This window comes from Panthera onca, chromosome D3 (assembly GCF_046562875.1).
Source record: "Panthera onca isolate mPanOnc1 chromosome D3, mPanOnc1 haplotype 2, whole genome shotgun sequence".
NCBI classification, from domain to species: Eukaryota; Metazoa; Chordata; class Mammalia; order Carnivora; family Felidae; genus Panthera; species Panthera onca.
Genome location: NC_138350.1, coordinates 25,384,017 through 25,396,385, shown reverse-complemented (window position 1 = coordinate 25,396,385; position 12,369 = coordinate 25,384,017). Strand labels below are relative to the sequence as shown.

General features: G+C 47.6%; 1 protein-coding gene across 1 annotated transcript in view; it reads left to right on the top strand.

Annotated features, from left to right (window-relative positions):
* The window catches only part of MYO18B (myosin XVIIIB), a 241,782-nt gene that overhangs the window by 127,786 nt on the left and 101,627 nt on the right, over positions 1–12,369 (top strand). Inside the window, exons 31-32 of the mRNA XM_078435320.2 lie at positions 1,392–1,502; positions 5,971–6,075. Of these exons, the coding sequence (XP_078291446.2) occupies positions 1,392–1,502; positions 5,971–6,075 (216 nt within the window). The remainder of the gene's footprint in view (positions 1–1,391; positions 1,503–5,970; positions 6,076–12,369) is intronic.

Genomic DNA, 12,369 nt, shown 5'->3' with positions numbered 1-12,369 from the left:
ACCCTGGAGATTCTGCGGTAGGTCAAGGGGGAAGCTCTAAAAATGCAAATTTTTTTTTACAAATTGTATTGTTCAATTCTAACACACCACAGAATTTGAGAAGCAGGGGCTTGGGTCAATCCCTCATGGATCAAAGATCAAAAAAGGAAAATCTCGAACCGCAACAGGAACCCGTGACGGCTGCTTCCAATTCTAGAACCTTCTAGACAGCACCATACAGCTTAGACATCATGCGCTGCAGCTCTTTGTCAGCTGCGAGCAAGTTTTGGAGGCTCTTATTGAAAAGACTCACCTCCTTCGCGGGACACAGCTGTTCGTTACGTCTTCCAGGAGGGAGGGGGGCAGTCCTCTCTGTTTTCAAAAGAGAAAGTCAGATTCGTGCGCCGGGCGATGTACTAGGTGCTTTACGCGGGCCATCTCACTGAATTCTCATAATGCATTTTAAGGTGATTGTTTTCCGCAGAGAAGAGTGATCAGAGGCAAAGTGAATTGTCCAAGGTGACATTCTGGGCAAGTGATCTCCCCCTGGAGGCTTTCATACCTTCATAAATAAACTCGTTTTACCATCCAGCCGCCCACCTACCCACTCATTCAAAACACCATCACGGATGCTTTGCTCCAGAGAGGACACATATGCTTCATTTTTTTTTCTTTTTACTTTTTTATGTTATTTTATTTTTGAGAGAGAGAGACAGAGCATGAGTGGGGGAGGGCCAGAAAGAGGGCAAGGCACAGAATCCGAAGCAGCTTCCAGGCTCCGAGCTGTCAGCACAGAGCCGGGTGGGGGGCTCGAACTCCCGAACCCTGAGATCATGACTTGAGCCGAAGTCAGACACCTAACCGACTGAGCCACCCAGGTGCCCCCCACTGTTTAAAATTTTTTATGACATCTGCCTCATCTTAAAAGTGTTGAGAAGCGGGTTCTTAGGTGGCTCAGTCGGTTAAGCATCTGACGCTTGATTTCAGCTCAGATCATGACCTCACGGTGTGTGGGATCGAGCCCCGCGCAAGGCTCTGGGCCGACGGTGCGGGATCTGCTCCGGATTCGCTGTCTCCGTCTCTCTCTGCCCTTCCCCTGCTTGTGCTTTCTCTCTCTTTCTCTCAAAATAAGTAAATAAACTTAAACAATTGTCGAGAAGGATTCTGAAGCATTCTTCCATCTAAACTCAGCAGAAAGTAGCCTGACAGATTAATGATGTTTGTAGTGACCACAGGAGGGGATAGAGGCGGCATGTGGGCTATTTATCTACCATTTCTGACCTCCCTGGGGACCTGTGTGGGGGCTACTGGACTCTCACCCCTGCATCCCAGAAAGGAAGAATGCAGCTGGAGTACCACAGATGACATGGTTGGTGTGGGTCACCCTCATGTGCTGTCCTTGCTGTCCCCAGCTCCGCCAGCGGTTTGAGCTGGAGATCGAGCGGATGAAACAGATGCACCAGAAGGACCGTGAGGACCAGGAGGAGGAGCTGGAAGATGTCCGCCAGTCCTGCCAGAAGCGGGTAAGTGCCCCTTGGGCCCTGGCAGGTCCAGTCTTGGGTGCCATTTTCCTTAGAGTGGGGGGGGGGGGGTGCACTCCAGAGCCTGGGGACCGACTTTTTGTATCCACCTAAGACCTTAGCTGTCAAGGCTGCTAGAGCAGAAGTACCTCTCTTAAATATGGTTCTGGAGCTTCCAGAAGCCTCTGGAACTGTCAAGCATAATCACCCCCAGATTTCTGCCCAAAGCCCACAGTTCCATGTGGCTTAGGCCTTGGGGAAGGCCTTCCATGTTTCAAGAAGGGGACCATCCTTTCTGGCTGTCTCCTTTGCAGACAATTTCCTAACGCGTCATCCGAGCTCCTGCAGACCTTTCAAACAGTGGATAAGAAAGCAATAAACCCTTCAAATCTTACCATCCAGAAACTATCATTACCACTATTTTACAAGCCAGTTCGTATCTCTCTGTCATGCGACACACACACATAACATATTTGTTGAGATACCGTTTCACCCGACTGGGGCCGTGCTTTCTTGAAGCCTTTCACTCGGCATTTTGTCCTTGGCCTCTTTCCTCTTTCCATGTCAGTAAATACCGGTCTGATGTACATAGTTAAGAGCTTCAAAGCAGTCCACGTTAGGCACGTGCTGTAATTTGTTCAACAAGCCTCCTGTGGCTGGGCATTCAGGATTTTCAGATCTTCTGTTATTATAACCAGTGCTGAGATATACACCCTTACAGACGCATTGACTGATGTGAATTTAAGAGGAGTCCTTTCAGTGGAGTGGCTGGAAAGCTGTGGGGCATGGCTCAGTTAATAGGTTTTCTCGCTGCGGGACCCTTGCAGATCTTTCACGGCTTTGTGTACATTTGACTCTCCAAGAAAGGGCTGAGGAGCATTTCCTAAAACTGACTCCTGCTATTAGCTCCCAGGGCGGTCTGTCTACGGAGACCTCCAGACTGTAGGGCTTGAGGGTCTGGGTGTTGGAATTTGCAGACTCTTTGTCCGGATCTTTGCTTTTCCACCTTAACAACTGTGCCGTCTTAGGAAAGTGATTTAAAAGCTTCAACTACTACTAAAATCCACGCTATTCCTTGACTCCTTGCTCTGTATCCGGCGCTGGTCACTCAAGGCCAGTTTATAAGACGCACAAGAAAGCCAATGTCGCTGCTTTCCTCGGAGTCATGGAGGCTTGGGTCAAGTCCCAACGTCATCAACTACCGAGTGTGGGGCATTGGAGAAACCCTGTAACCTTGCTAGGAAGCGTCACTGTGTGATTAATCCATCCAAGAGAAGCAGGGGGTGGGGACTTGGCATCCCACAGAGCTCACAGCTAAGAGCATCGCCCTGGGCAGGGCTGAAGGGCGCCTCGGTGATTGGCAGAGCTTTGGCAGGAGACGGGAGGCTAGCTGAGCACATCCTCGGGCGGATCTGACCGCCGTGGTGCCCTGACCTTACTCCAGGGGGGTGTTTGAGAACTGAGCCCATTCTTCACCCCCAGTGGGTGATGTTACTGTATCTGCTGCCTGTCTTTGTCTCCAAATACGTTTTTTGTGGGTCTCGTGAAAGCTCAGTCCCTCTGGGGGTTCACATCTCGAGGAGCCAAGTGCATACCTTCCCGAACTCCCCAGGGCTGGAAAGAGTCCAATGATTTTGGACTCCTCCGGACCTCGATGTCCCATAACCTCCCTGAGACTCAGTTTTCTCATCTGTAAAATCGGAGCAACAATAGAAAATGTTCTACCTTCCTGTGCTCTTATGAAGAAGAGAGAAAAGAATGAGAAGTACCCTGCAAACTGGAAAGTGCTGGGGGTTTGCATTGAGGGACCAGTTTTTCCTCCTTTTCCATGATCCACATATCTGGGAGAAACGGATGGGAGTCTTTGAACACCCAGTGGGTGCCACACGCCAGGCTGGGTTCTTTATGCCCCACTTCTTTGCCCCTCTGAAGGGCTCTGTAACATCGATTGTCCTGGTTTGCAGATGAGGAAACCAGAGTTCACAAAGGTGAAGTAGCATTGCCCAAAGTTACCCAGCCGGGAAGTAGCCAAGCTAGGCCCTGTCTCATGCCAAAGCCCAGTCTCTTAACCAAAATACTAGATTTGAATTTTTTTTTTTCTTTTGCAAACATTTGGACCTTGGAAGGCCATTTTAGGAAGCATTGGTAGAAGGTAGCCTTGGGCAATGCTGCTGCCTCCATTAGAGCTTCCTGCACACGAACTTGCCAAAGGCTCTGATAAGTCTTGCACTGAAGAAATGATACACTCAGTGATTCTGGAGTGGACTTTCTTCCGTCCTCCACCTACATACCCATCACACTTGTGAACGCCAAGGGGAAGCATCCTACAGAGCACACCACAGGAAACTTAGCCTTGCTTGATATATAGTTCTTAGTATTTTGTGTATTTTTCTTTTTTATTTTTTATTAAAATTTAAAAAAATTTAATGCTTATTTATTCTTGAGAGAGAGAGAGAGAGATACAGAGCACAGGTAGGGGAGGGGCAGAGAGAGACACGGAATCAGAAACAAGCTCCAGGCTCTGAGCTGTGACCACACAGCCTGATGCAGGAGCTCGAACCCACGGGTTGCGAGATCATGACCTGAGCCAAAGTTGGAGGCCCAACAGACTGAGCCACCCTGGCGCCCCTCTTTTGTGTGTTTTTCAAATATGAATTTCTCAAAATGAGTTTTAGCTTTGCCTGTCTTCCCTCTACCAGCAGACACAAACAGAGTGCCTTGTTTCTCTCACTGTTAAAAGAAAGTTCTGAAATGAACTTGCTTTCTACATAAGTGACCATCAATCAGTGCTTTTTCCCCTCCGTGGGTCAGGAGATGGAAACCCTCAGTCCCTTCCCAAGCGCCCTCAGGTGAAGGTTGCACAATTTCTGGCGCATTCTAAAAGTGTCGCAAAGCATCACGGGTGCCCTGACCCAGGGCCCCAGTGAGACGGAGATGTGACCCAGACCCTCCTGAGGCTTTTCCATGGATAGATTTATGAAGGGAGAGGGTGAGGTCAGAGAAAGGTGTTTTTATCCTTATGACAGGCACTCACATGGACTTCACGTCTAGGGCCTGCTCTGTGTCTCTCACCGTGGCAGGAAATCAATCGTTTTAGCGACCCACGTGGGAAAGCTGATGGCTGTCTGGGGTGGCAGAAAAGCTGGGGCAAGAAGACAGAACACTAACTGCTCTCAGCAGCAACTGACTTAGGAGCATGTGCCTCACAACTTCTCTCTGACTCAGTTTACCCAGCTGTGAGGTAGGGTCACTGATAGCACGGAAAGGAAGGACGAAGGGAAGGGTGAGACATGTAGGAGAGAGGCTGGTAGGAAAGGTGTGCAAAGCGGTTGCCGTGGGGTATTCACTTCGGCGGGGAGCACCTGCCTTTGCGGGGGGATTAGAGAAGTCAGAGCCAACTGTAAATTGAATGAGTTGCTTGCAGCCAGATGTCTTAGTCCATTTGGACTACTGTAACAGAATACCGTATACCGCGGGCTGACAACAAGATTTACTTGTCACGGTTCTGGAGGTTGGGAAGTCCAAGATCAAGGTGCCAGCAGATCGGGCGTCGGGGGAGGACCCTCTTCCGGGTTTACAGACAATGGGACAACGGTCTTGCTGTGTCCTCACGCGGTGGAGGAAGAGGAAGCAGGCTCTCTGCTGTCTCTTCTTACTTTTTAATGTTTATGTATTTACTTTTGAGAGAGAGCACGCATGCACTAGTGGGGGAGGGACAGTGAGAGGGGGACAGAGGATCCAAAGTGGGCTCTGAGCTGACAGCAGAGAGCCGACTCGGGGCTCGAACTCGCGAGCTGTGAGATCATGACCTGAGCCGAAGTCAGACGCTTAACCGACTGAGCCAGCCAGGCACCCCTCTGCTGTCTTTCCTTATAAAGGGCACTAATCCCAGCATGGGGGCTCCGCCTTCATGACCTTGGTCTAAACCTAATTATCTCCCAAAGGCCACGTCTTCAACGAGTACTGCACCAGGGCGTTAGGATTTCAACATAGGAAGTTTGGAGAGACACGAACTTGTAGTCCAGACTTCTTTTTACAAGAACGGATTCCCAGCCTATTTGATAAAGAAGGTGGATACATTTCAACACATCAGACATAATGTTGTACAGAGGCCTTAAAAGTCCGAATGCCGAGATCTGCAAACATTCGAGCAAGGGCATGGCATAGGAGGAAGCACCTGTTAAGGAGTGGGCAGGGAACTGGGGGTAGGTAGGGGCTTCACATCAAGTGGCAGGGGGTTTCCCATAAGCGGCCAGCTCGCCCTGTAACTGTCAGGCTCCCAAGCTTCTAGGCTCCTGGGTTCTCTGACAGGGACGCGCCCTCCTGATGGCCAGGGCAGCCTTTGTGGAGGCGGACGGCGGCCGTGCACTTCACATTCCTCCCCTCCTCCGGGTGGGGGTCCCTGCCTCGTGAGCTTGGTCTGGATGGAGCTCATTTATCCCATGTGTGTATCCGCCCTTTGTGTCCACAGCTCCGCCAGCTGGAAATGCAGCTGGAACAAGAATACGAGGAGAAGCAGATAGCCCTTCATGAGAAGCAGGATTTGGAAGGCTTGATTGGAAACCTCTGCGATCAGGTAAGGGGGAAACACCCGCAAACAAAACGTGTTTGAGGGAACACATTCCCTGCCCTCCAGGCCCTTTTAGAGAGGTGGATTCAGGGGCAAGGACAGCTCAGTAGTCTTCAGGAAAAGCCAGACCCTAGTCATTTCAGCCAGCCTCCCCCGATCCTCCCAAGCGCCCTCTTGCCCATCAGTTCAGGCCCTGTCCACACTCACCGACTTTTCAAAGGACAGCTTCTGGGGTCCACACGCAGCAGAGTTCTTGGAAGAACCATGAGAATACATGGAGTGGGCCTGACCAGAAGTGACAGACGAGGTGGCCTTGCCTTCAGCAGACTGTCGGGGAAACGGGGGAGGCAGGCCTTGCTTCAGTGGGGTGAATGAGAACAGTCACTGTGTTCATAACCGGCCTTGTGAAGACGAGACTTTTGCCAGAGGTGGCAGGCTCCAAGTCGGGCAAATGTAGCTTTAAACCCTAGCTGGGCCACTTCTGTCTGCCTGGCTTTGGGTGAGCTGATTAACCGCTACTGGAAGGCAGAGCCTTGTGCGCATGTTGCCACGGTTGGACATCAAGGTTCTCGGCTGTGGCGCTGTGGACGTTTCAAGCCACATGAGCCTTTGTCGCAGGTGAGGCTGTCTCGCGCGTCGTAGGATGTGGAACAGCATCCCTTGGCCTCCACCGGCTGAACGACGGCAGCCTCCCATCCCCCCTCCCTTGTGACAACCGGAAATGTCTATACACCTTACCAAATGTCCCTTGAGCACCAAGTCGGAAAACCACAGCTGTAAACAAAGCAGGCAGGGCCCTGCACCAGCTCCCTGATTTCCCAGCTGGAAAGCATCTTCCTGTCTGTACCGCTGCTGCGTGAAACCTCAGCATTGGAGGGGGAAGCCTGTGGCTTCTATGATGTCTTTGAAAGTATCACAGGAGTGGGTTTTAATGGATTTGCTTAATACGCATTCATTGCCTTTTAATTAGCGATGCTCTCGCCGTCAATCACCAGAGTTTCCCTTTCTGTTCACGAAGGAATGCGGGCCGGTCTCCAAATGCCCCCCTAGGGCATCCAGGTCTTAGACAAATAGGAGCTCGTTGGGTATTTTTAAAAAATTGATTAAATGAGTGAATCCTAGCGCAGGATCACCATAGCATTGAGCATCTGGGTGGGGAGCTGAAGGAGGCAACAGGAAAGCTTCATCATCGTCCTTCTCTGCATTTTCTAGTTTCTCAGCCGAGCAAACTGGGGCCATTGAGTGCAGAGCCATCGGGGTTACTCTTTCATTAGCATTAGTGCCAGAGTGCCCAGCCCAGTATTTGATTCTAGAACGAGAGTGGGAAATCACCGGGAGAAGGCGGCGTTCTATTCAGCAGGGTCCACTGGCGCTAACAAAGTAGGTAAACCAGGAAGGAAAGATTTTTATAGATATTGCTGAAATGAAACATTTTCTGTGCAAAGGGAAGGTGATTTGAGATGAATAAAATGCTAATTTTGTGTGAGTCACCACGCTGGGACCTCTAAATAAAAGATCACATTTGGTAATCTTTAATGTTTTATTAAGACACTTGCCAAACACGTGGAAAAAAGTAGAATGAATAATAGAATTCAGGCTCATGCACCAAGCACCCACGGTTCACATAAATTAAAATTTTGCTGTATTACATTCAGATATTTTTAAGGACAGGAAACCCACGCCAAAAACAGCTGGCGGCCCCTTGGTTTCCATTCCCAAAGTCCCGCCCCTCCCACCTTCCTTCTTCCTTGCCTCCCAGAGGAAACCATCATCCTGAGGCTGGAATGTAGAATTCCACTGTATGTGTATTTAAACTTAACCACAGGGGCGCCTGGGTGGCTCAGTTGGCTCAGGTCATGATCTTGTGATTCGTGGGTTCGAGCCCCATGTCGGGCTCTGTGCTGCCAGCTCAGAGCCTGGAGCCTGCTTCAGAATCTGTGTCTCCCTCTTTGCCCCTCCGCCGCTCATTCTCTCTCTCTCTCTCTCAGTAATAAATAGACATTAAAATTTTTTAAAAAAGTTAACCACACACAGTACATATGATTTTGCATTTTACTTTGTTGCCTTCTTTTATGAGATCAGTCTATGATGATCCATGTAGCTCTAATTCATTTATCTTAACTGCTACCCCATATTCTTTTTATTTTTAATTCTATTCTTCTGCTGGTGGGTATGTAGTTGTTTTCATACAAAGACACAAAACTTCAGTGCCTAGTCTTATATCTGTCTTGCTGTGCACGTGGGCAAGAGTTTCTCCAGGGTATGCATATATTTTGAGATTACGTTTTTAGGTGCATCTCAGCTTATCATTGTTTTCTTTCCTTAGCAGATTGTTTTGATTATTAAATGGTCCCTCTTTCCTCAATGAATGGGTTTTGCCTTATGTTATTTTGCTTGATTTCTTTTAGTTAGCCTGCAAGACCTTTTTTTTTCATCCCTTCAGGTTCACCCTTTCCAAATGTGTATGTGAATGTGTTTTGTTTTCAGTGTTTTTAGTCTCGAACTTTTTATACGAGAATCTAATTCATTTACATCTATTGGAATAACTAATATATATGAAGTTACTTCTATTCTCCTATTTTGTGTTTAACATTTGTTGGCTTTTTGTCCCCTTCATTGCTTCTTCCTTTTTGAAAAAAATTTTTAAATGTCTGTTTATTTTTGAGAGAGAGAGAGAGAGAGAGGCAGGGCAGAGTGGGGGAGGGAGAGAGAGAGGGAGACACAGAATCCAAAGCAGGGTCCAGGCTCTGAGCTGGCAGCACAGAGCCTGACATGGTGTTTTAACTCCTGAACCATGAGATCATGACCTGAGCTGAAGTCAGATGTTTAACCGACTGAGCCACCCAGGAGCCCCTCTTTGCTTCTTCTTATATTCTTTTCCTGCTCTTGGATACATTGGTAATGTTTTCTATGATCCCTTTTGTTCTAATGTTTGTTCTAAAGCTACAAACCATATTTCTATTCTTGTGGTAGATAACTAGTCATAATTTTTTCTAATATACGGTATTTGATTTTTACAACAATGCTGTGGGATAGGTATTATTAGTTCCTTCTTATAAAGGATAGAAGTGAGGCTTAAAAGCTAAAGGAAATTTCCCAAGATCATATAGCTTGTTAGTGGCCTAAGTGGGTTTGAAATGGGATCCATATTATTTGAAAGCCCTGTATTTTTGAAACCTAGTGCTATACTGCTTAAAAATGATTAAGGTCCAGGGGTGCCTGGGTGGCTCAGTCAGTCAAGCATCCAACTTCAGCTCAGGTCATGATCTCAGAGCTTATGAGTTCGAGCCCTGCATCAGGCTCTGTGCTGACAGCTCAGAGCCTAGAGCCTGCTTCAGATTCTATGTCCCCCTCTTTCTCTGCCCCTCCCCCGCTCATGCCCTCTCTCTCTCTCTCTCTCTCTCTCTCTCTCAAAAATACATTAACATTAAAAAAGTTTGGGGCGCCTGGGTGGCTCAGTCGGTTAAGCGGCCGACTTCAGCTCAGGTCATGATCTCGCGGTCCGTGAGTTTGAGCCCCGCGTCGGGCTCTATGCTGACAGCTCAGAGCCTGGAGCCTGTTTCAGATTCTGTGTCTCCCTCTCTCTGACCCTCCCCTGTTCATGCTCTGTCTCTCTGTGTCTCAAAAATAAATAAATGTTAAAAAAATTTTTTTTTAAAAAGTTAAAAATGATGAAGGTCCAAAAAAATGATAAATATCCGGTTAATTAGAATCATACTTTTGTTGACCATATTGATTTTTTTTAGAATGTTATTCATTCTCTCTCTTAGTCTCAATTTCCCCTTCTGTAAAGTGACTTGATTATCCCCAATGGCATTTCCAGATTGCATTTTTAAAGGACTCAGGGATCTTTGTCAACAGACATTCTTTTTAAATGTTTATTTATTTTTGAGAGAGAGAAAGAGTGAGCAGGGGAGGGGTAGAGAGAGAGGGGGACAGAGGATCTGAATTGGGCTCTGCGCTGACAGCAGAGAGCCCGATGCGGGGCTCGAACTCACGAACTGTGAGACCATGACCTGAGCCGAAGTCGAATGCTTAACCGACTGAGCCACCCAGGTGTCCCGACAACAGACATTTAACAACAGCCCAAGACAATTTGGCGTTATGATAAATGTTGAAACAGTTGAGGTTTGAATATAGTTTCCCAAAACAACACTAAACATCATTTAGATTTATTGGTTAATTATTCACCAGCTTTATCCAAATTTGAATCTTTGTGCTACAGAATGCAAACTTGCTGAATGACATTTATTTCCCATTAACCTAATGAGCTTTCTCTCTCTCTCTCTCTTGCCCTCCTCTCTTGTAACGATTCATTATGAAGAGGAAGGTGACTTGGTCTGAGATTTTGTTGTGAGTTTTGTTTGCAAAGACCCCTCTGCAAAGGAGATGGGGTGGTCGCATTTTCAGGGTCTTCAGTAAGTTGATAGACTCTGAGCCGTGGTCAGCGCCAACATTAGGGAGTGTCCCTGACGCCAACCTGCTCCACAGGCAAATGAATGCTCTTTATACTCTGGGGATGTATAAAGATCAAGAACAGACATAGAAATAAGAAAGATGCTAATATGCTGCTTGAATGCAATCATGGTGATGAACCTGGGCTCGAGTTAGTGATTCAGGACTCAGGTTCCCTTAGGCTCTGCCGTGCAGTGGTTAGAGACTTGCATTCTAATAGTGAGCTGCCCAGGGTCCTGCACAGCCACTCCGTGACCTTGGGGAGAGCACTACTCTCTCCATGTCAGTTTCACCCGCTGTACCTCCATTTTCCCGAGACGGTACATACTTAAAGAGTCCCCACTGCTCACAAGACATGAGCTGGCCCCAGGCCCCCTGCCCCACCTCCGTGTTTTACACCCTCATGCTAATCACTCAGAACCAGATATACAAGACTTTCTCAGCTCTCTGTCTTTGCTCATGGCATGGCTTCTTCCTGAAATGTCCTTCCCACAGCTCACCTGGCTCCCACTTACTTAAGACTCTTGCGGATCCCCTCCCAGCCTGAGCTGGGCGATGCTCCTCCCAAGCACGCTTTCCCTTAACTTAAAAAGCAGAACACATCTCTTGTATCGTACATTTCCCTACAATTACCCCTTTCTGGACCAGCCAGGACCGCTGGATTCCTATCCAAACTTCCATTTCATAGCTGTGTGACCTTGGGCTGGTTACTTCCCCCTCTGTAGGCATCAGCTTCATCATCTGTCAAATGGGACTCCTAATACTACATACCTCATAGATGCTTCATGAAGACCAAACGTGTTAATTTCCCTAAAGGGTTTCGAACCGGGTCTGACACTCAGAAAGCTCCCTTTAAACCTAAGCTATTACTGCATTTTATAAAGGCAATAATAATAACATCTATTTTTAAGAGATTGTCACAGGAGTTAGATGCAATAACATGTGACAAAGGGCCTGGCACAATGCCCCGTCCTGATCTCAGCTCAGCAGGTGAGATTATATAACACACACACACACACACACACACACACACACACACACATTAGACTAGCATTTCAAACTTAACAAAGTAATACATCTGAGAACGAAGAGGCTATATTCGAAGAACCAACTCATTTTTCAAAGAATTCAAAGCTAGTTGCCAAGAAATAGTAATGCGTAATCTAGAGGAGTGCATTCTAGGTCATCAGACAATACTCATAATTCTTTATATTTGTAAAGCACTTGACAGCATGCAAAGTGCTTTCTGATCCATTATCATGCCTGATCCTTGTCTTATCTCAACATGGAGGGTAGAGATTATTTTTTTCACCTTATTTTTACAGACAAGGAGATTCGGGTTCAGAGAGGTCGTATGATTCAGCCATCCTTCCCAATGTCAGCAAATGGCGAGCCAGGGTTTAAAACCAGGGCCACCCCATTCTCAACCCCACCTTCTTTCTAGATTATTCTGGGGCATTCTGAGCATCCAGGAAATGGTTGTTGAGAGGCACAGGTATCCAGGTGGGTAGAAACACACCTACACCCCGTTTTCTTGAAAACTCCCCATCTGATAGATGGTGCTGTGTTCTTTCCGCTGGTCTCTGGAGAGTCCGAGAAGGGAGCTGTTAGTTTCTTTTTTTTTTTTTTTTAATTATTTATTTTGAGAGAGAGAGAGAGAGAGAGAGAGAGAGACAGACAGACAGACAAAGCATGAGTGGGGGAGGGGCAGAGAGAGAGAGGGAGAAAGAGAATCCCAAGCAGGCTCTCCACAGGCAGTGCAGAGCTCAACGTGGGGCTTGAACTCATGAACCATGAGCCGAAACCAAGAGTCGGAGGCTTAACCGACGGAGCCACCCAGGCACC